This window comes from Paramisgurnus dabryanus, chromosome 10, assembly GCF_030506205.2.
Source record: "Paramisgurnus dabryanus chromosome 10, PD_genome_1.1, whole genome shotgun sequence".
NCBI lineage: Eukaryota > Metazoa > Chordata > Actinopteri > Cypriniformes > Cobitidae > Paramisgurnus > Paramisgurnus dabryanus.
The window spans coordinates 15,462,200-15,486,021 of NC_133346.1; the positions used below are offsets into that span (position 1 = coordinate 15,462,200).

At 39.8% G+C, this 23,822-nt stretch overlaps 4 protein-coding genes and 1 long non-coding RNA gene across 7 annotated transcripts in view; 3 read left to right on the forward strand and 2 right to left on the reverse strand.

Moving 5' to 3' along the window:
• Positions 1–23,822, forward strand: part of cadm2a (cell adhesion molecule 2a) — a 679,060-nt gene that overhangs the window by 427,550 nt on the left and 227,688 nt on the right. The gene's annotated exons all lie outside the window — the stretch shown is intronic.
• Positions 1,015–2,178, reverse strand: LOC135779441 (uncharacterized). The gene is made up of 3 exons (XM_065290153.2): positions 2,169–2,178; positions 1,390–1,870; positions 1,015–1,225 (listed from the first exon to the last, which is right to left on the reverse strand). The coding sequence occupies exons 1-3, from the start codon at positions 2,176–2,178 to the stop codon at positions 1,015–1,017; spliced, it is 702 nt and encodes a 233-aa protein (XP_065146225.2).
• LOC141282886 (E3 SUMO-protein ligase ZBED1-like) lies at positions 2,133–5,290 on the forward strand. The gene is made up of 2 exons (XM_073815967.1): positions 2,133–3,610; positions 4,730–5,290. The coding sequence occupies exons 1-2, from the start codon at positions 2,372–2,374 to the stop codon at positions 5,288–5,290; spliced, it is 1,800 nt and encodes a 599-aa protein (XP_073672068.1). The 5' UTR covers positions 2,133–2,371.
• On the reverse strand, positions 6,534–16,125 carry LOC135779440 (uncharacterized). The gene is made up of 6 exons (XM_073815968.1): positions 15,979–16,125; positions 15,634–15,886; positions 15,310–15,460; positions 9,766–9,872; positions 9,586–9,654; positions 6,534–6,684 (listed from the first exon to the last, which is right to left on the reverse strand). The coding sequence occupies exons 1-6, from the start codon at positions 16,103–16,105 to the stop codon at positions 6,534–6,536; spliced, it is 858 nt and encodes a 285-aa protein (XP_073672069.1). The 5' UTR covers positions 16,106–16,125.
• Positions 11,850–12,527, forward strand: LOC141282909 (uncharacterized). Its single transcript, XR_012337784.1, has 2 exons — positions 11,850–12,063; positions 12,269–12,527. It is a non-coding gene; the product is annotated as an uncharacterized lncRNA (long non-coding RNA).

The window sequence follows — 23,822 nt, forward strand, 5'->3', positions numbered from 1 at the left end:
AATATGTTTACAGCCTGGTACAAAAATTGTTTTTGGTCTGTATAGCTAAGTTTGCCCTTCATGACAACTGTGGGGGGGGGGATTTTTTTGTAACTCCTCTGTTTAAATTACATTAAGCCTTATATTATGTTTTGCATAATTAAGGGCGTGGCCACTTGAGTTACCTTGAACAGCCGCATCACTCGCGGATATCCGAAAATTGGTAAAATGGCGGGACGTGGGTGAAGCTGAGGTAACTGGTTGCTGAAACCAAGCAAGCCTAGCTCTACTCTAGTGACTGCAGTGGCTGTTCAACCGTCACTCAAGTGGCCACGCCCTTAATTATGCAGAACTTTAAGACTAGCACAAACACACAAAAAAATACACAATTAAATACAATCAACTTTACTGATAACTTTTATTTATTCGAATATATTGCGTGAAAAACAATATATTTATTCTTGACTTCATTCCACACAAGTTTATAAACACACACAAACACAGACACCCAAATTAATCCACACAGGTTTATCTATACATACGTCAGTCAATCTGGCATGTTTTTGGACTGTGGGATGAAAACGGAGTAAATTCACGTTAACACTGGAATTTAAGACTACTCAGAAAGTCTAAAAAAACGTCTTATTAAACAACTCATTTTAAAATCGTTCTCTCACAAATCCATTTATATTTATGAGTACATGAGTAATCACCCCACCCTGTTGACTCAAACACAACACAGTCTTCATCACTTGTTATATTATTATTGGGTTCTCCAGACTTCCAGAAGCTGAAACAACAGATCATCATTAGATCTTCAGTGTTGTTTGCTGTGTGATATGAAACTGACTGTGAAAATCATTTATTGAATAATAATCAGTTACATTTTGTGATTTCTCACCTAGTGGTCAGCGTGCTGCCATCAACCCATTTCCATCTGCCCTCCTCATCACTGTCAGACAAACCAATCCAGTGTTTGTCATTAGCCTACCATATTTGTTCTTAATAAAATCCTGAGAATATAAAATAACACATTTAGAAGACAGCAGTATTTGTTTTACTGACCTCTGCATCTACAAAACTTGTTTCACTCACTTGTTCCTCTTTGTTGTTAATGATGATCAGGTCTGCTCCTCTCTCTCTACAGTATCTTCTGCTGTCACTCCAGCTCTTCTTCTCAGATGAAATGAAGTACAAACTGGACTGATAGTAAATCCATCCAGCTGTAAAAACAACCAGTTTAGCTCTTAGTCCAATCAGTTTGGATTTATGAAACTTTAAAAGCAAACATTTTAGTGAATTTTAAGATTACCGTTTAGAGTTTTGCACAATTCATTTATCTTTGCTGTTTGTTTGTTATTCTTGATTAATAATTCATCATTTTCTTTTGCCATGTTATTGTATTTAAACAGTAGCTGGTCTCTCTCTTCTGTGATGTTGGTATATTTGGTTAGTAGCTGGTCTCTCTCTTCTGTGATGTTGGTATATTTGGTTAGTAGCTGGTCTCTCTCTTCTCTGATGTTGGTATATTTGGTTAGTAGCTGGTCTCTCACTTCTGTGATGTTGGTATATTTGGTTAGTAGCTGGTCTCTCTCTTCTCTGATGTTGGTATATTTGGTTAGTAGCTGGTCTCTCTCTGCTGTGATGTTGGTATATTTGGTTAGTAGCTGGTCTCTCTCTTCTCTGATGTTGGTATATTTGGTTAGTAGCTGGTCTCTCTCTGCTGTGATGTTGGTATATTTGGTTAGTAGCTGGTCTCTCTCTTCTCTGATGTTGGTATATTTGGTTAGTAGCTGGTCTCTCTCTGCTGTGATGTTGGTATATTTGGTTAGTAGCTGGTCTCTCTCTTCTCTGATGTTGGTATATTTGGTTAGTAGCTGGTCTCTCTCTGCTGTGATGTTGGTATATTTGGTTAGTAGCTGGTCTCTCTCTTCTGTGATGTTGGTATATTTGGTTAGTAGCTGGTCTCTCTCTTCTCTGATGTTGGTATATTTGGTTAGTAGCTGGTCTCTCTCTGCTGTGATGTTGGTATATTTGGTTAGTAGTAGGGATGTTAACCGATGACCGTTTGACCGATGGTTGACCGTATTAACGTTAACCGGTCAAAGCTGCCGGTTGTCGGTTAAAAAAAAACAGTTTTTAAAAAAATTTAAAACAGGCTATTATAGACAATGACTAAACGCTACTACAGTTAGCCATCTCATTCCCATTTCCAGGATATTTTTGTGTGAAGTGAACAAATCCCTCACACTAATTTTTTTTTAAACTCGTCTGTTTGTACTTATAAACCAATAAAACATTTGGCGCGAGGTCACTGCGTTCGGGTTCTGGCGCGAGGTCACACAGCGTGGGTTTGCGCGCTCACAAGGTTTGCGACACTCGAGACGACAGGATGAAGCGCGCAAAGAAAAGTAGTGTGTGGGATCATTTCACCAAAAAGAATGACACGGATGTAAGTTGCAACTTGTGTGATACAATGCTTAAATACAGTAGTAGCACATCATCTATGATGTATCACCTGAAGACGCGACACCCGCAAGCCTCTTCGGGTGAGAAAGCTAGCCAAAGCCAACCTACCGTGTCATCTATGTTAGCTGGTAGGAAATGTGACAAACAGCGCTCAGAGATTATTACCCAAAAGATATGCGGAATGATCGAAAAAGACATGCTGCCCCTTGACTTTGTAAGCGGTGAGGGCTTTCTAGAGATTCTGCAATTTCTTGAACCCAACTACACAGTCCCGTCTCGACAGACCATAACCACACGCATTGAAGAGCGTTTTGTCAAGAAAAAGTTTGAGCTAAAAGCACGCCTGTATGGTGCCAGATGTGTAGCCATCACGACGGACTGCTGGACAGCACTAACCACAGAGAGTTATGTGACAGTCACCTGCCACTGGATTGACAAGGTCTGGCAGGTTAAATCAGCAGTACTCCTCACAAAAAGTATGCCAGGCAGACACACCGCCGACAATCTGGCTGCAACACTTAACGAAGCGGTAGATGCCTGGGGTATGACAGGGAAAGTGGTCGCATGTGTCCACGACAACGCGAGCAACATAGTGGCTGCCAACATTCCTGAAAGGGTGGACTGGGTATCAGTTGCGTGTTTCGCCCATACACTACAACTGGCGATCAATGACGCATTTAAGCTGTTTGTGTATAAAGTAATATCTGCAGCCGGCAAACTAGTTTGCCATTTCAATCACAGCACTGTAGCGTGCAAAGCACTCCAGGAAAAACAAGAACAGATGCAGCTCCCCAAACACAAGCTCGTCCAATCCTGCAAAACTAGATGGAATTCTGTGTTCGACATGTTCGAGAGGCTTCTCGAACAGCGATGGGCAGTGACAGCGGTCTTGTCCGACCGTAACGTCACAAAGCTGCAGGATGCCAGAATTCTCGAGATCAAGGACGAATACTGGGCAATAATGGCTGATCTTAAACCTGTCCTGGAAACCCTAAAATGCGCAACCACTATCATGTCTTCTGAGAAGACCGTGTCGATCTCCCACATCTATCCCATCACCTTCAGCATCATTAATAAGCACATGGCCATCGCTACCGATGACAGGCCTCGGGTAGCGGAGTTCAAGGCCACGGTTCGACAGTCATTAAGTGAACGCATGGAGGTAGGTTATAATTTTGTCTTTAGGAGTATCGTTTTATTATATATATATATATATATATATATATATATATATATATATATATATATATATATATATATATATATATATATATATATATAATTAATTAATTAATCAATACACATAGTCAGGTTCAGTGTTGGTCAACTTACTTGGAAATAGTAATTATTTACTGATTAATTCCTTTATTTAGTTGTTTTACTAAGTTACTTTTCAAAAACATGATGCACGACCTGAATACGCTATAAAGCAATAGACCTTCTATTATTTCTGCATATTCAATTTTCCATCATCGAAAATTGAATCAAATGAAACACTTTTTTAAAAACTTGTTTTATTAGTTTTAATATTTTAGTTTTATTCACATTGCATCAAGCAAAAATTTTATTAAACGCAACAGTCTCAGACTTGAAGAAAATTGCTGAACATTTAAACCTATTTTCTGCACAGCATATAAATAAAATATATATTTTTAAATATTTCAATCGAATAGTAAATAAAATACAGCAATTAAATAATTAAAATGAAACTCTCTCCTGATTGTATTCCAAATTATTAACATTTACGTCTTGTAAATAAAGCGCAGATTAAGTTTTGATTTTGTAAATCGTCAGACATGATTTTCATCACTTAATTAAGATTTGCTTTGTAGAAAGCCTTTCTTTAAAGTGAATTTCGTTTTGTATAAATTGTATCTTCATTTTAATAAATGTTTCATCGACCAATTGCATGTATTTAATAAACAAAAAGCAAATATAGCAGACAATATAATAACCGTGACATGGAGGCGCCGGGACGGCGCGTTTACTTGCATTGCATTGTTAACTAGAGCACCTTATTATAAATTAATAAAACTCAGCGTAGGCCTATATGCCTCATACATTCGCATTAAATATCTTTGCTGCATTCTTTTAAGAACAGACAAGGGCTTTTTCGCGGCTCACATCAGCAGAGTATTGCATTGCGCGCTTTGAGCTAATGCGTTACTGCCCATCACAAGCTATAGGTCAATTGGGCGTTATATAGGCTACAATTCGAAATGTCAAGTGTTACGAATTAATTAATTATAGACATTAATTTATCTGTAATTGTTCGTCACAGGTTGACTACTACGAACGCTTGGTTGCGATGCCTGCGATGATCGCCTCTGCACTGGACCCTCGACATAAACACCTCCCGTTTTTATCAAGAGAAAAACAAAAGGCAGTGCTTGATAAACTAAAGGAACTCTGTGCTGACGTGGAGCATGCTATTGAGGAGGACATGGGTGATGAAGAAGAGCCTGGTGCTGCAGGAGGAGATGATGATGTTGCTGTGACCGCGGGTCCATCCAGTGGAGCCAGCCACAAGGAGAGTGCAATGAGTCTACTACTGGGAGATGATTACAGCGCTGCCGATGCCACGGATCCACAGTTGGAAGTGGATACGTATGTGAAAGATAGTCGCCCCTCTCTAGAAAGCAATCCGCTGGATTGGTGGAGGGCAAACCAGACGCGCTTTCCCAGACTGGCAATATTGGCGCAGCGCTACCTTTGCATCCCCGGGACTTCTGTTCCATCAGAGAGGGTTTTCTCCGCTGCGGGCCTTGTGGTTAATCGGCTGCGTACCCGCTTGACCCCAGAGCACGTAGACATGCTTGTGTTTTTGAATAAAAATAAGTGACTGATTCGGAGTGAGGTAGGCCAATATTTTCTGTTATGTAAGAGTGGTTGGGGCCTAACCCTTGACACCTGAGAAAAATAAGTTAAAGCGTCTTTTACGCATTCATTAAAGTCTATTTTGTATTCCACGGTATTCTCTATTTAACTTTTTTTTCGTTAATTTATTTTCCAAAAAATGGCCAAACCATTGTGTTATGTTTTAATAATTTTTATTTGTATTCTTGTTCATATTAAAATTGTTTTTTGTTTTTATAATGTTATTCTTAAGAATAGCTGTAGGCCATGTTGGTCACTGTCTGTTATTGTTTAGGAGATGTTTCCCTTAACAGAAGTTGAAACTTGTCTTTTTGAAAAATAAAAAATAATATTAATTATACAAAACATTTGTTCTGTCCGTTATTAGAAGGCACACAGTGAGTTAGACCTGGCTTGGCCAGTGCGTGTTTTACGCATTCTGAATGTGCCTGTTTTATCAATTGGTTTTATTGTGTATTAGGTAACATTCTGCATAAGATGTGCTTAGTTTTGGAAATACATTACATCGACATTTCAGTGGTAACAGATAAGGTGATGATAATCATCATCTTTCTTTATTATTGTTAGCACCTCAAGCTAAAGCGGCGTTGGAGCTGTCATTTTCTTAAATGAGCCGCGGCAATGTTTCAAATGAGCTTTTAACGCTAGATAAACGCCTTTAATTTTAACGCGATCACTTTGTACCCAAACCATTTCGAAACTAAGGAGCCATTTGTCCTCCGATTACATACAAGCTCCTCGGCGCCGCGTTTGCGGGACGTATGTTTCATGTTTCACTCATGTTTCGCGCTGTAGGGAATTTAAAAAAAGTGACGTGAGTGGAAGAAGGGCGGCGCCAGGGCAGTGTGTAAGCGCGAGGCAGAGCGATAGAGAGACAGAGTGGCGAAATTGCAGGCGCGGCTCGAAATGGCTGTTATTTCAAACAGCATAGCATATTATAACGAATCGGTTAACCGGTTTCAACCGGCTAATGAGGCTCGGTGGTCGGTCAAGAAAATTTTTAGTTTTCGCCATCCCTAGTTAGTAGCTGGTCTCTCTCTTCTCTGATGTTGGTATTGTTGGTTAGTAGCAGGTCTCTCTCTTCTGTGATGTTGGTATATTTGGTTAGTAGCTGGTCTCTCTCTTCTCTGAGATTGGTATTGTTGGTTAGTAGCTGGTCTCTCTCTTCTGTGATGTTGGTATATTTGGTTAGTAGCTGGTCTCTCTCTTCAGTGAGGTTTTTCTTCTTGATGTGACACTGTTGATTGTTTATATTGATCAAGACACTCAGCGCTATGACTGCAGTCAGTAGAAGAACAAATTGCAGCACCAAACACACTGTAACTGATCTGTAACATCTCTTCCTCACACGCTCCCTTCCTGATAATGAAAGATACACAGATGTATCTTCTTTCAGTTATTACTGAAAATGTTTATTATTATAATGAATTGAGCGTCTGTACCTGTGTGTTGGAACTTTTGGCTTCTCATGGTGTCCAAATCGTCTGTTCTTCTAAAGTCATTGTGGCTGTTAAAATCATCATCATTGCTAGGTATGTTCATCATATAAGTATCTTCTCTGTCAAACGACTTCATCCTAGAAAAACTACTACCCTTAAAATTATTTAGTTAATATGACTGGAGGTTGTTCTTGTGTGTTAAGATGTCCTTCGCTGCTGTGAAGAGTTCTGCCCTGGAGCTTTTACTGAAACTTTAATACTGCGATCAAGAATGTGTGATATCATGTTTCCTGTTAGGAAAAGTCATTCACCTTTTAGGGAAGAATAACTTCCTTTCTGAACATGGGTGAAGTACAAGGCTGGATGTACACAAAGGCTTTGTCTAAAAAGTGGAGAAATTACAACTTTCCAAGCACATTTTTCTGATTCACATCTTGTACGTAGCCTATGTTTTCATTTTTAAATCATTTTCAACTGACGATTCAAATGCGATTTTTGAGCAGTGTAGAGTAGCATAGGTTGTTTGTCGTTTCTAAGATCACTAATGCAGACATGGTTTTATGTTTTAGTAGCCTTAGCTTACCAATCTTTTAAGTTCTGCTCACGTCACGCTGGTAAAGTTGATTGATCAACTTGGTCATCTACATTTCCTGGGTCAGATTCAGGTTTGTATTGATTATGGAATTAAAGACGATTGTATATCCTGGCTTTCACTATTGCTTTGAGAGCTCATCTTTCAAACATGGTAAGGAGCGTCTCATTTCCGTTTACGCAATGGAGGTATTTGGCCCATCACAACGCACTGGATATTTGTCCAATCGGATAACACCTCACTTTCTCAGAACAATGAGCTTTTTACAAATCAACACTTTATAGATGGGCTACAATAATGTACGGTGTGTGGAAAATAATGCGTTTTTAAACCATAAACCACATGAACACATTGTATTACACCAAATACACAAGTAATGTGCATTATACCAATGAAAAAATGACTAAAGTAAGTTTAATGGCAAGCAACATGACATAATACAGATGGAGAGATGATGCCTAAGTGTTGAGTATAGTGATATTTTACAGTACATTCACACGGGCATCAGCGTTAACACTTCTCTTTATTTTGAATGGGTGTTGTCATGCATTGCTGAACTGAATTGTAGATCCGCCTGCGTCACGTCACTGAAGTTGCTCGCAGCAGAAGTTAAATGTGTTGAGGTCCACTGTGATTGGCTGTTGTCACTATGATGATCACTTCAGGGCCACGCTTAAGACACGGCTTCTGTCAAGTGTTAACAGTGACTCCTCCTGTGAATGTACTGTTAACCTTGTGCATGCCACAAACATGATGGTGGCCTGACCATTGCAAAGCTGTAATTCAAATCAGGAGAAAGTAATTTTGTTTCCCATGACATCCTATTTGCATTTTTATGGTGAGCTGGCAGATTTAAGCAGTGTTATCTCAGAATACTGTCAAAAGAAGGGGTTAAAGGGTTCAAATAAATTCAAACAGTTGAAAATATCTGCAAAATCGTTACAATGTAACAGGGATTGTCAGATAAGTCTGAGATGTGAAAATTTTGGGAGAGTTTGTTTGTGATTTAAATCAGTAGGGATTATAACAATCTCTAAAAGAAAGATATCTAGTTAGGGGGGTTATACCATCCAACCTCATCCAATGTTTGGCCACACCAAGCATTTTATAATTGTTTATGTTACTCAACAACTAAATACAATCACATTATTAACACATTTACAAAAAAAGTTTCTTTATTAGAATCATGTCCACTGAAAGCTTATTTGCATAATCACAATATCGCAATGATTAAACACATTTTGCTAATACATTTGACTTAAATGGGACATTTCACAAGGCTTTTATACAATGAAAAAATATATATATCTTTGGTGTCCCCAGACTACGTATATGACGTTTTAGCTCATTATACCATATAGATAATATATTATAATATGTCAAAATTACCACTTTTAGGTGTGAGTAAAAATGTGTTGTTTTTGGGTGTGTCTTCAAAAGTGTGTTTCTCTTTTAAGACTTCAGTGTAACCGCCCACTTTTGTGATTGAAAAACTACATCTTTAAACCTCACAGCTAATGCTTGCATATACATTATAGGTGGTTTCCTGGAGAGGGCTTATCCAAGTCCCAGACTAAACTGCATGTTTGAGCTGGCTTAATTTAAAAAACATATTGTAGGCTACTTACATCTCTTAACATATATCAGTGCCATTGTTTCGTCTCAAGATGCATATTTGTATTGTTTTTTGTAAGGTTTGTTTGTAAAAACTACTTACCGTAAATGTCCTAATATAACCAAGGCCTAGTTCTGGATTAATCTAAACCCTGTCTGGGAAACCACCCCAATGTGTTTATTAATACAACAGACACCCAATCAATCACAACTACACTGTAAAAGAAAAAAATCACTCAAAATATGAAAAACCTTAACCATAAACCAACCCAGAATAGCACATAAGTAGACAATAATTAGTTAATATATAGTGAATATAGTAAAATAATATTTTCATACATTTACATTTTCAATGATCACAACTTTCTCCATATGTTTAACATCACACACACACACAACTTAAATATTTAAAATGAGGTTTTGCTGTGAAAGATATAGGATTATACTGGCATGTACTGTATATTAATTAGATTTTAAGCCTATATTCTAAAATGACTTGAAGGTCCTGGTGTTCACAGTTTACTGAATGACCATCTATCTCATTTTACAACTCATTTTAAAATCTTTTTCTCACAAATCCATTTAAAACGATCAGTACACGGAAAATCAGCCCACCCTTTTGACTCAGTCTCAACACAGTCTTCTTTACCTCCCAGATTGTTGGGGTCTCCAGACTTCCAGAAGCTGAAACAACAGATCATCATTAGATATTCAGTGTTGTTTTTTGTGTAATATGATACTGACTGTGATAATCATTTATATGATAATAATCAGTTACACTTAGTGATGTCTTACCCAGAGGTCAGTGTGCTGCCATCAACCCATTTCCATCTGCCCTCTACCTCAGTGTCAGTCAGACCAATCCAGTGTTTGTCATTACCATAATTATTCTGAATAAAATTCTGAGAATAAAAAAATAACACATTTGTATAACAAACAGCAGTTGCTTTTCAGTCGGTCACTACGACATCACATTGAGACTGACGAATTGGGACGTGACATCTCTGTTCGCTCCTTCAGGGAACGAGGGTTACATCCGTAACCGAGACATTATTTATTTATTTATTTATTTATTTATTTTACTGACCTCCATCACCAGCAGCAGATACAAAACTTGTTTCACTCACTTGTTCCTCTTTGTTGTTAATGATGATCAGATCTGCTCCTCTCTCTCTACAGTATCTTCTGCTCTCATTCCAGTTCTTCACCTCAGATGAAATGTAGTAAAAACTGGACTGATAGTAAATCCATCCATCTGTAAACACAACCAGTTTAGCTCTTAGTCCAATCAGTCTGGATATATGAAACTTTATAAGCAAACATTTTAGTGAATTTCAAGATTACCTGATGTGTTTAGAGTCTTCCAAATTTCATTTATCTTCTCTGATTGCTTGTTATTGTTGATTAATAATTCATCCTTTTCTTTTGTCATGTTATTGTATTTAAACAGTAGCTGGTCTCTCTCCTCCGTGATGTTGATATATTTGGTTAGTAGTTGGTCTCTCTCTTCTGTGAGGTTTTTGGTCTTGATGTTAAACTGTTGATTGTTTGTATAGATCAGGACACACAGCACTATGACTGCAGTCAGTAGAAGAACACACAGCAGCGCCACATACACTATAACTGATCTGTTCTTTTTCTTCTTCACATTTTCCCTTTCTGATAATGACAGATATGCAGATTAATCTACTTTCAGTTAATACTGAGAATGTTAATGTTTATTATTATAATGAATTGAGCGTCTGTACCTGTGTGTTGGAACGTTTGGTTTCTCGTGCTGTCCGAGTCATCTGTTCTTCTACACACATTGTTTATAGTTTCTACATTGGCATAGATGCCCGTCTCCTCATCATATTCTCTGTCAAACGACTGCATCCTAGAAAAGGTCCTGTTATTGAAAAAATTTGTTGATGTCCTCAGTCTTTTGGAGTTAATATGACTGAAGGGTTGTTCTTGTGTGTTAAGATGGCCTTTGCTGCTGTGAAGGGTCACGCCCTGAAGCTTTTACTGAAACTAACATATGATAAAGAATGTGTGACATCCTCTTAAAGTTGATCAAAAAGTCATTCTCCTCTGGAAAGCATTGAATAAGCTTGAAATGAAGCCTATGCAGAGAATGAGTGGGACATTTTAATGGTAATGAATAAATATATTGTAAACTAAGATGTGACATCACTACTGTCAATACAGTACATTCACACGGGGCATCAGCGATAACGCTTCTCTTTATTTTGAATGGGTGTTGTCATGCATTGCCGAACTGAATTGTAGATTTGTCTGCATCACAGGCGTTGCTCGCAGCAGAAGTTGAAAACTTTTCGGTAACACTTTATTTTACGACCCGCAAAGTACCGCGTAATTAAACCGAATTTACAGCGTACCTATTTGTAACAACAGGGTAGGTAACCTGTAGGTATAAGGGAATAATATTTTAAGTTTGGGGTAATAAGGGGGTAAGAATATGAAGAATTATAAATTATTTATACTCTAAGTATTTTATAACAACAGGGTACCTATTGTAATATTACGTGTGTATGACTTAGTCAAGTCTATGGGGAAATTATGTTTTATTTATTTTTTATTGTGAATTTTTCATATTGACTACTGAATGTTGTATACAGTCAATGTCTACGAGCCACATCGGCAAATAAATATAACAGCATATCACTTTTATTTTAGTAGCCTATATTACTTGCTTTTAATAACAAAAGTCAAGCTGATTTAATGTGGTTATCTTTTTTTTAAGGTAAGTACAATAAAAATAGCATTCCCTATTTACCAGGAAACTCCTACATTTGCGGACATATTTGAAGTGGTGCTTTGCAATTTATTTACTGTAAACACAAGTATTTTAGCCAAATATAATTTATGCAATAGCAAACCAGAATGAAACAACAGCAGATATCAGCTCCCGCTAAAGCAAAAGACGACTACATGCGTAGACTACTGCGCAGGTGTAGAGCGCGCGGTCGTCTGCAGGAGGTTTGCTGGAACGCGATCCTGAGGTGAAATTTCTTTAAGAGGTTTTAAAAACGTTCTACACTGTGGAGTACGGCTGCGAGTGATGTTAGCAGGATCCGCATGCTGGATAAGGTGACTGGTTTTGTTAATACATGAAGCATTTCAAACAATGTTTTTCAAGAAAGTTGCTAGCTAGCTAACGGTAGCAGGTTAGCTAGCACATAAGTAAGCCTAAAATTTATAAACGTAACTGGCTTAGAAAACTCTGTTTCTGTCAAGGCACAGTGAAGAAACATTTACTGAAGGCTTTCATTTATGTTTTTTATATGTAATGCAGAACAGCATTTGTGAGACGACATCAACTCATCATCCGAGTGGACAAGAACACCAACAGAGGAAGCCAAGCCGCAAAAACAATGAAAAATTGTCATGACTTTTTATTTTAAATAAAAGTTATGTGATAATAAACATTAAGTGTTGGCTTAATTATAGTGTTTTAAAGATGTTTTGAAATAAGTTGTTTTAAAATAAAAATAACAATATTCTGTATGTTTATGGTATTTACCCTATAACATTTATTAACAAGAGGTGAACAAAGCACCACTTTAGTTTACAGCCCGCAAATATGAGAGTTACCTGGTACATACACAGAACAAGCGGGGAATAAGCCCCACTTCAATTTACAGCCCGCAAATATAAGAGTTACCTGGTACATACACAGAACAATCGGGGAATAAGCCCCACTTCAATTTACAGCCCGCAAATATAAGAGTTACCTGGTAACTCCTGTATACATATACAGATCAAAGAGGTACAAGTTGCTATTATCTTTATTGTGTGTTATATTTTATTTGCCGACGTGGCTTGTAGACATCAACTGTAGGCTATACAAAACACTTCATCAGGTAAGTAGCAAATATGAAAAAAAAAAACATATTACACATAGACCATATTACCCATAGACGTAAGTCATACATACCACGTAATATTACAATAGGTACCCTGTAGTTATGAAATACTTAGAGAATAATTTTCCATATATTCTTACCCCCTTATTACCCCAAACTTAAAATATTATTCCCTTATAACTACAAGTACGTACTGTAGAGGTACTCTGTTGTTACAAATAGGTACGCTGTAAATTCGGTTTAATTACGCGGTACTTTGCGGGTCGTAAAATAAAGTGTTACCAACTTTTCTAGCACCAACGCAGGCATCAGCTAATCAGATCGCCCAATGCAAATAACTTAGTTATACCAGCCAATTAGGTTTATGCAAGAGCGGAGGACAGAAGAGGAAGTGTTGAGGTCCACCGCGATCAGCTGTTGTCACTATGATGGTCGCGTCAGGGCCACGCTTAAGACACGCCCTCCGTCAAGTGTTAACAGTGACGCCTCCTGTGAATGTACTGTTAGCCTTGTGCATGCCACAAACATGATGGTGGCCTGACCACTGCAAAGCTGTAATTTCATTCAGGAGAAAGTATTTTTGTTTTGCATGACACCCTTTTTGGATGTTTATGGTGAGCTGGCAGATTTAAGCACAGCATTTATTATCTCAGAATACTGTCAAAAGAATATGATGCCTTTTTTATGCATCAGCATTTTAGGAAAATAGACATGACACATTCTGTAGTGCATTATTATGAATTCATGCATTTGGCATGCAATGAAATCACGCTTTTATTGATTTAAATTATTTGAAATGTATTCAGTCTCTTTGATTTCTTTGGAATCTAACCCATGTCCTTTGTGTTGCTAAAGGAACAGATAATGTCTGTGAGACAGAAGAATCAAGATTACTCACATCTGTTTCCCATCTCTCCCTCTCCTCATTCTCTCAGCTCAGTGCACCTTAAATTTCAGTTTTAAACCATTACATTTTACCATGCACAAATAATCTAAGGATCTTTAAGGAAAGTTTGCAAAAGGTTCAGGGGGATTTTCCATATTTAGAAATGTCTTTGGACACTTCATATTTGGTTTGGATTGTTAATTGAATTATGATTTCCTTACCTGGCTTATAAATTGTGATGTTTGTCTTCATTCTGAATTACTTTGAATTGTTGACTACAAGTAATTTAGATTTATGCTTTTTACAGCAAATATATGATAAGGGATAAGTAGGCATATCATCTGCCTTTTCTTTTATTTATTTGGTCTGACAAACCACTTAATTTGAACTGCAGGGTCAAATCTTGGCGTATCGACTGCCATTTATTATGAGGTCTGAGGAACCTCTTAACTAGTTGCATGATCGAGTTTGTGAAAGGATGGCGATGAAAGGATTTTAATTGACAATTGAGAACCAATTGAACCAGTCAATATAATAATGAGTTAAAATAATCAAACATTTATCCAAATTCCACAATTGTCTATATATGTGATTCTTATTACAAATAACAAGTTTTTATCTTTTGGAGTCAGATAAAACTACCTTAATTACCGCCGGAAAAGACAGTATGCAAAAATTAATTCCACCTTTTCTTAGTAATACATCAAATGCATTTTACTGTATATAATATATACTGTAAATAAAACAGCACTATGTTTCAGCCAGCTGCATTTTTTCAGCTTTTTTATAAACAACAACATGAAACCATCTGTGGTCAATGTGTGACATTCAACAAATACAAAAAACTTTAAGAGCTGCAAATGAACTGATGAACATTTTTATCAGCAATAAAGCAACATTTAGGACTCTCAGTTAGGAATTAATATTTAATTAGTATTACATTTGAGTAAAAAAAAAAACACAGCACAGAAACAGAGCTGCCAAACATGTCATTTATGCCACAAATTAAATTTAACACAATTAGATGAATTTAAATAATGTGAAACAAAAGGTTATTTGCATAATCACAATATAGAAATTGTTAAACAAAAGTTTTGCTAGTAAATGTATATTTAACATTTCTTTTAGCTTATTTCATCTTATGTTTTTATGTTTATCTCACAAATCCATTTTAGAGCCGTATTACATGACTTATCATTCCAATCTGATGAATAAGACTGACCACAGTTCTCTTTTCTACCGCCATTGGGTTCTCCAGACTTCCAGAAGCTGAAACAACAGATCATCATTAGATCTTCAGTGTTGTTTTCTGTGTGATATGATACTGACTGTGAGAATCATTTATTGGATAATAATCAGTTAAATTTAGTGATTCCTCACCCAGAGATCAGTGTGCTGCCATCAACCCATTTCCATCTGCCCTCAACAGCACTGTCAGACAAACCAATCCAGATGTTTTGTATGCCAACATTCTTAATAAAATTCTGAGATGATGAAACCACAGCACATTTATATTATAACCGACAGCACATTTTAACTAACCTCTTATCACATACAGCAGTTACAAAAACTTGTTTCACTCACTTGTTCCTGTCTGTTGTTAATGATGATCAGATCTGCTCCTCTCTCTCTACAGTATCTTCTGCTGTCACTCCAGCTCTTCTGCTCAGATGAAATTAAATACAAACTGGACTGATAGTAAGTCCATCCATCTGTTAACACAACCAGTTTAGCTCTTAGCCCATCAATCAGTTTGGATTTATGAAACTTTATAAGCAAACATTTTAGTGAATTTCAAGATTACCTGCTGCATTTAGAGTCCTCCACAGTTCATTTATCTTCTTTGATTGTTTGTTATTGTTGATTAATAAATCATCCTTTTCTTTTGTTATGGTTATGTATTTAAACTGTAACTGGTCTCTCTCTTCTGTGAGTTTGGTGTATTTGGTTAGTAGCTGGTCTCTCTCTTCAGTGATGTTGGTATATTTGGTTAGTAGCTGGTCTCTCTCTTCTGTGATGTTTTTGGTCTTGATGTTAAACTGTTGATTGTTTGTATTGATGAGGACACACAGCACTATGACTGCAGTCAGTAGAAGAACACACAGCAGCACCAAACACACTGTAACTGATCTGTAACTTCTCTTCCTCACATTTTCACTTCCTGATAATGACAGATATGCAGATTAATTCTCTTTTAGATATTACTGAGAATGTTAATGTTTTTTATTAGTATAATGAATTGAGCATCTGTACCTGTGGGTTGGAAAGTTTGGTTTTTCGTGCTGTCCGAGTCGTCTGTTCTAGTACAGACATTGTTTACAGCATCTACATTGGCATAGATGTCCGTTTCCTCAACATCTTCTCTGTCAATCGACTGCATCCTAAGCTCCTGTTATCTATTTTTTTTAATGTCCTCCGTCTTTTGGAGTTAATATGACTGAAGGGTTGTTCTTGTGTGTTAGGATGTCCTTTAATGCTGTGAAGGGTCACGCCCTGTGGCTTTTACTGAAACTAACATATGATAAAGAATGTGTGATATCCTCTTAAAGATTATCAAAAAGTCATTCTCCTCTGGCAAGCATTGAATAACCTTGAAATGAAGCCAATTTAGAAAATGAGTGGGACATTGTAATGGGAATGAATAAATATATTGTAAACTAAGATCTGACACCACTACTGTCAATGGGTGTTTAAACATAATACAGAGTTCCCTTTCAATACGGTTCACTTCGCATTGCGTCAGTTAGCTGACGCTATGGGGGAAACTCCTGTTTACTCCGTGACTGAAGCCTATTGGTTAACGTCTGTACAAAGTACAGACCAATGACGTTTGAACCCGCGCGCGGGAGGAACGCGTCCCTATATAAGCGCGGTTCAATCGTCAGGAGCTCATTATTTTCTCCTTCAGCGCGAACCTCTCGCTGCTCCGAAGAAAAAGAAGAAGCCTTACCTCGCCGTTGACAAAAGCCCTGCAGCGGAGTCCAGGCCTAGCGTCTTCCCCTGCCGTTTTCCGGCTGAGAACCGAAGATAGCAGAGTCCAGGTCTAGCGTCTTCCCCTGCCGCTTTCCGGCCGAGAACCGAAGATAGCCTTCGCTTGCCGTGGTACGAGCCCTGTGCAGCGGACACACGCCTGACGAGGTCTCCCCTGCGGCCGCCCGGTAAGATCAATATTTTTAATATAAAGCTATAAGCTAAAAGAGCAGGCGCTGTTGTAATAGCGTCCAGCACAGCGGCTCGGTGAGCCTCTCTGCTATGAATTTCCTCCGAGCGCGTTACCGGTCTGGCACCTCCCACGCCGGGACCGCGCTTATGCTTTGGTTGTCTTATCCATGTTTCGTGCTCCCCCTGCTGTTCCTCTCTCGCCGGGATGAACACACGGCGAGCCATGAGACTAGATGGATGCATAGACAAGCACACACGGACTAACCCCCCCTGTGTTCTGTCACACCGCAACCGTTCATGCTTACAGAGTCCCTTCGCTCCTCTTACATTCAGTGGCGAGATCTCTGGCACATATATTAATCCCCCGAGTGCATCGGGTGATACCGTCACGACGCATGGCTGTTCTGTCTGTGTTGCTGCTCCCCTCTGCCGTTCCTCTCTTGTTGAGATGAACAAGCAAGGAACCGTAGACCTGGATAGATGCATACGACAAGCAAACACGGGCGGTCTGCCCCTGTCTCTGTCATAGCACAGCCACTCGTGCTCCACGCTCGCGGAGTCCCTCGCTCCTTTCCCCACAGTGGTGAGGTCTCTTAACGGCTTAGCTAGCACGCGGTATTACGGCTCGCTGCCTCTAAATGCAGCTGTCCAGTGTTCAACGATTACAGAGCTTCATGCCCCTCCCCTCCTGGAGCGGCGCGATCTCATTCGTCTGCTCGATAGGGCCGATACGCCGCTATTGGAGCACCAAGAACACTCATTATAAGAGAGCTTCATGCCCCTCCCCTCCTGGAGCGGCACGATCTCATTCGTCTGCTCGATAAGGCGGACACGCCTCTATTGGAGCGCTAAAACACTTATTATAGAGCTTTACTGGCCTGAGCCGATCTCACTTCAGATAGCTCATCCTTTGTCTGCCTGGTAATTTCTCTCTGGTTTAGACGGAATCAGAGGCAGAACGAATTTGTTTATAATATACTGAGGCCCGAATACCTCCCTTTATTCAGTCCCGTCCTATATCAGTGCGCTGAATATTGGTACATTCTTATATATATACCCGGTTTTTCTGCCCTTTTAATAAACGGCAAAACCGCGGGCCTCACGGCAGACTTCCTCTCTGCGATGGGTTCAGTCTGACATTAAACCACCTAGACATACTACCCTGCTCCGTGAGCCGTTCGGTCACCGTCACTACTGAGGCTTGTGCACCTGAACGGCTGAGCTCTGGTCTCCGCAGCACAGCTGCATCAACAGAGAACGAAACTGTCTGGGAGAAAAGGGGTTATGTCGCGCCTCGGCTGGACTGCCCTGAAATGTTTTCTGTGTGCTGTTTATCCAAACATACTGTGTAATACTGTCGGCTATGCGACCTCACTATAGTGGCGAACGGTATTTAATTCCTCTAAAAAGAGTAATTTCCGTGCTTACTATACTGTGTTTTGACACCCACGGTTGTACGGTGTCTCTAAACACTTTATCGCCTTACTGACAAGCAATCAGTAATACGCACACACGGCCCGCTGTCCATAATTCTATCGACGCTAGCCGAAAAAAAACCCCGGTTTGGCCATATACTGTGTATTGACACCCCACGACTGTACGGTGTCTCTAACACCTTTCTGCCAAATTCGCTCGCAGCCCACCTCAGTTTCTCCGCTACGATGCTGATGGCGCAAACGAGCACGGTCTTACGGCTGTTATTTTCTCTTCCTAGAGGAAGGACAGCCTCAGACTTTTGCATGGCTCCAAGCGTTTGAATCGCGCCCTCTCCGGACGGCCACTCAAAGGCTTACAGCCAAGCGGTTTATGACGTTTTTCGGCCATATAGCTGATTTATATTAGCGGATCCGAAGACGCTTACACCTCCGCTCCAATACTCGGAGATATTAAGGGTAATATCAACCTCAAGTGAGCTTGCTACCCGCCACAATAAGTTTCAAAGCTTAAAGCGCGCGCACAGTCAGACGCGCGCGGCATCTCGTTTAAGACGGGCACACGTACCCCTCTAACGAGCCTCAGAAAGCTGAATATCGTGGCATTCTGTTCATAAGTCCACTTCAGTTTGACTAAGCAAAGGTCCCGCCCCGAGCTGACGGCCGGGAAGCTTGCTTAAGTTACACACGGCTGCATGAAGTGCTGTCATTACGAGCTAGCCCAGCATTTGCTGTGGGTTGAACACGCTTTACGACGGCAATCAGCCTTCGGCGCGTGGAACGCCGTTTGTCTCATATAAATCACCTTGTACTGTGAATACGGTACATTAAGAGGATGATTTAGCACTGCAGCACTCTCGACCGTGTTATTGTGATAATGCGGTCGGGCAATCTACGGTGGTTTCATTATTTACCGAACCAGACTGAGATCTCGCCCCCTGAACAAGCTGACGAGTCATCTCCTTTATAAACTCATTGCATCGCTTTATAAGCTATGTTCAATCAGAGTGATACGCATCTCATGCTTAACTACCAATATTAACCCATTACGATGGGCGTGCGGAGATGGTATCCGTGGGACACGACCTACATTACGTGCCTTATGACACATTGACACAAGCTGCTAGGACCCCTTTCACGAGGCGTCCTTATGCAAAGTCTGATCCATTCTGTCTAGTGACATTTGAAAGTCAAAACCCCCCGCGAATCGCCGGTGGAACACTTTTCTCCTCACTACAGAGGCACGGCGGCTCTCTCCCCTACCTATATCTATGTGGCCGTGATAACAGCGAACCACGCTTTTACGACCGACCATTCATTTAATTCACAAGCCTGTCATCTCTCAGATGCGGACGGCGGCGGTAACAGCGAACCATGCTTTTACGGCTGGCCATTCACTTTATTCATAAGCCTGTCATTTCTCAGATGCGGACGGTGCCCGAGGCACAGCGCTCTGGAACTGTCCAAGGTCCTGTATGACACATACGTCTGACGTACATCAGACGATCAGCTGTTCATCTGCGTCACAGATCACTCACTAGAGCACCTGTCAATACAGGCTATTTATGGATCGTTGACGTTATCACCTCCCGTGACAATTATGCTCACTTGTCTTAGAGCATGGGCATGGTCTTAGAGGTTTCTCATTGACAATTGTGACACGGCCGGCTGGTCCCCGCCGTCCACGTTGTCAGTTTACAGCTTCGACATCCCTGCTTCGCGCACTACTGAGGTTTGTTGCATTAAAGGTGCGCCCATTAGCTCACCTGTATGCACGATATGGTTTTTAATTATATGCGTCCACCGTGCGCTTAGAGAAGCTCACATGTACACGCTATAACATTTGGTATACAATAAGATGCGCTTGGGAAAGCTCACCTGTATACACAGCTGTGTTATGCTTTGTGACACATACATTGTTGTTCATCTGTGTACGTTCACGGTGCGTTGGGTGCCCACCGTTACGTTCATCAATCATATCTGTACACATTCACGGCGCGTTCTGTGCACTGATTTATCTATACGCATTCACGGTGCACTGAAGAGTTCACCCGTGTGCGCACAATTTATTTCAGAACACATGACGGCGCGCTCGAGAATCTTGCCGGCCTGTGCATTATAACACTCTGATTCATCTATATGCATTCACGATGTATTCAAGTGTTCACCTGTGCCCGTGCAATTTATAGTCAATACACATTTACGGCGCGCTTGGAAAGCTCACCGATCTGTGCACTATAATACTACCTATATGCATCCCGATGCGCTCGAGGGTGCACCTGGGTTCACACTATTGTGGTATCTGTATAATCCCACGCTACGAACCGTTCTGCCGCATATTATAGTCAGATCGGCCGTTCGTGAGCTGCGCAGATCACTCACTACGTATGTCTGTTGCTAACAGTGGTTATTTAGATGGATCGTTGAAACCATCGCACTGGCTCACGCCCCTCTATGAGCTATGTCCTATATAGAGCCCACTCTGTTCGAGTTTGGCTTCTTCATGAACTTGGTCTACAGGGGTATCTATATCTATATTTGATATCTGCTACGCGGCCGGCTGGTCTTCGCCGTCTACGTTGTCAGATTGTACAGCTTAGACGTCCCTGCCCTACGAGCGCAGGTTCTCTCGGCTCAATCATGCACGCTCATGCGTTTTATGTGTACACCACGGTGCGCTCAGCGAGCTCACCAACGTGACTCTGAATTTACTTATCTCGCACAGCCGCGGCGCGCTCGGTACCTCGCCGTCTTGTGCTATGTTATGTGCCCCCGGTGCGTTTAAAACCCCACCGTGTGCGCGTCAACAATTTATATGGTGCTTACACATTTGCTTTTAAAGCTGTGAATATGCCGGGTATAGGGCCACACGCAGTGTTTCTCCGGTAAGGCACTTCAGTACGTTGTGTATGCACGGCGTGATGGGATTACGTTCCCCCATAGCGTCAGCTAACTGACGCAATGCGAAGTGAACCGTATTGAAAGGGAACGCTTAGGTTACTCACGTAACCCCGGTTCCCTGAAATAACGGGAACGAAGCATTGCGTCTCTTGCCGTGCTACAAACGTCTACGCAGCGAGTGTTATTCGGCTGCGCGCTTCAGTCGAATATAATGAGCTCCTGACGATTGAACCGCGCTTATATAGGGACGCGTTCCTCCCGCGCGCGGGTTCAAACGTCATTGGTCTGTACTTTGTACAGACGTTAACCAATAGGCTTCAGTCACGGAGTAAACAGGAGTTTCCCCCATAGCGTCAGCTAACTGACGCAATGCTTCGTTCCCGTTATTTCAGGGAACCGGGGTTACGTGAGTAACCTAAGCGTTTAATGCCTTAAAATGACATCACCATGTAAAAACAGTGTAATAACTGGTTTCAGACTTCAGTCTGTTTAATAAATATTCTCAAATATCTTAAATCTTATGTAGTTTTAGTTTGGTTGAAGATAATTTACTGTGTATTTTTTGTTCACACTATTTTACTTGAACATAATTTCCTGTGTAGTCCTATCTGACACATTTTTTTTCTATTTGCATTTGCAACAAGTAAACACATCACAAAACTGCACAGCTTTCACATCAAATGACAAAGTCTACTACCATTTACTGTCCAGATGTACTACGGTGAATAATATTCTTGAATAAACCAAATTCCAGGGAAACTTAACATCTAAAACAGAATGCATAAATGCAAATATTAGGCTTCTGCTCAATGCATATACGGTAGAGTTCAGAGACGTGCATTGACTTAGCTTTTAAATATTTTAAATAAGAGTCATTCGTGTGTTTGAGGAGGATGTTTTGGTCTAAAGTAAGTTTTATGGCAAGCATCATGATGACTAAGTGTTGAGTATAGTGATCTTTTACAGTTCATTCACACGGGGCATCAGCGATAACGCTTCTCTTTATTTTGAATGGGTGTTGTCATGCATTGCCGAACTGAATTGTAGATTTGTCTGCATCACAGGCGTTGCTTGCAGCAGAAATTGAAAACTTTTCTAGCACCAACGCCGGCGTCAGCTAGTCAGATCGCCCAAATGCAAATAACCTAGTTATACCAGCCAATAGGTGTATGCAAGAGCGGAGAACAGAAGAGGAAGTGTTGAGGTCCACTGTGATTGGCTGTTGTCACTATGATGGTCGCGTCAGGGCCACGCTTAAGACACGCCCTCCGTCAAGTGTTAACAGTGACGTCTCGTGTGAATGTACTGTTAGCCTTGTGCATGCCACAAACATGATGGTGGCCTGACTACTGCAAAGCTGTAATTCAAATTGGGAGAAAGTAATTTTTGGTTCGCATGATACCCTGTTTGCATGTTGATGGTGAGCTGGCAGATTTAAGCATTGTTAAAAAATATGAAGATTGTTTTTTGTTGCATACTACATCAGCATTTTAAAGAAGTTAGACATGATATATTTTGTAGTGCATTATTCTGAAGTCATGCATTAGGCATGCATTAAAATCACACTTTTATCCAAAATGACTTTAAAATTTATTCAGTCTCTGTGTTTCACTAGGATCGAACCCATGACCTTTGTAAATGAGCTACAGAGACACTCTATAAAAGGAAAAAAGTTGAAAAAATCTGCAAAATTGTTACAAAGGAAATATAACAGGGATTGTCAGACAAGTCTGAGATGTGAACATTTTGGGGTATTTTGGTTTGTGATTTAAATCAGTGGGGATTATAACAATCTCTAAAAGAATCTCTAAAAGGTTATACCATCCAACCTTATCCAATGTTTGGAACACCAATCACTATATAATTGTTTTATGTTACTTAACAACTACATACAATCACATTATTAACACATTTACTAAAATGTTTCTTTTATTAGAATGTTTCATGTGCACTGAAAGCTTATTTGCATATCACAATATTGCAATGATTAAACAAATTTTGCTAATACATAAGGCTTTTTAAGATGTAAAATAAATTTCCAGACTACATATGTAAAGTTCTAGCTCATTATACCATGTAGATAATAATATTATAACATGTCAAAATTGCCACTTTGTAGGTGTGTTGTTGTTGTAGGCGTTTTTGGGTGTCCTTTTAAAAGCAAATGAGCTGATAAAATGCAAGCAATGATGGCAAAAATGGTGGTTTGTTGAAATTGAAACTCAATTGTTCTGTCAATTATTCTGTCTCTTTCTCACAAATCCATTTTAAAGCTTTATTACATGACAGATCATTCCACACTGATAAATAAGACTCAGCACAATTCTTTGTTTTACCACCATTGGGTTTTCCAGGTCCCCAGAATCTGAAAGAACAGATCATCATTAGATCTTCAGTGTTGTTTTCTGTGTGATATGATACTGACTGTGACAATCATTTATTGTATAATAATCAGTTAAATTTAGTGATTTCTTACCCAGAGGTCAGTGTGCTGCCATCAACCCATTTCCATCTGCTCTCTACAGCACTGTCAGACAAACCAATCCAGAATCTGTCTCCATCAGTGTTCTTCTTAATATAATCCTGATATGAAACAACACA

Excerpts from the sequence above, each read along its gene's own strand:
- LOC141282886 (XM_073815967.1), top strand. The coding sequence starts at position 2,372 with ATGAAGCGCGCAAAGAAAAGTAGTGTGTGGGATCATTTCACCAAAAAG. Across the intron at positions 3,611-4,729 it reads CATTAAGTGAACGCATGGAG|GTTGACTACTACGAACGCTT; the intron begins GTAGGTTATAAT and ends TGTTCGTCACAG.
- LOC135779440 (XM_073815968.1), bottom strand. The coding sequence starts at position 16,105 with ATGCAGTCGATTGACAGAGAAGATGTTGAGGAAACGGACATCTATGCC. Across the intron at positions 15,887-15,978 it reads CCAAACTTTCCAACCCACAG|GAAGTGAAAATGTGAGGAAG; the intron begins GTACAGATGCTC and ends TGTCATTATCAG. Across the intron at positions 9,873-15,309 it reads TTAACAACAGACAGGAACAA|AATTTTATTCAGAATAATTA; the intron begins GTGAGTGAAACA and ends TTTTATTCTCAG.
- LOC135779441 (XM_065290153.2), bottom strand. Across the intron at positions 1,226-1,389 it reads GAAGAGAGAGACCAGCTACT|AGCTAAACTGGTTGTTTTTA; the intron begins GTTTAAATACAA and ends GATTGGACTAAG.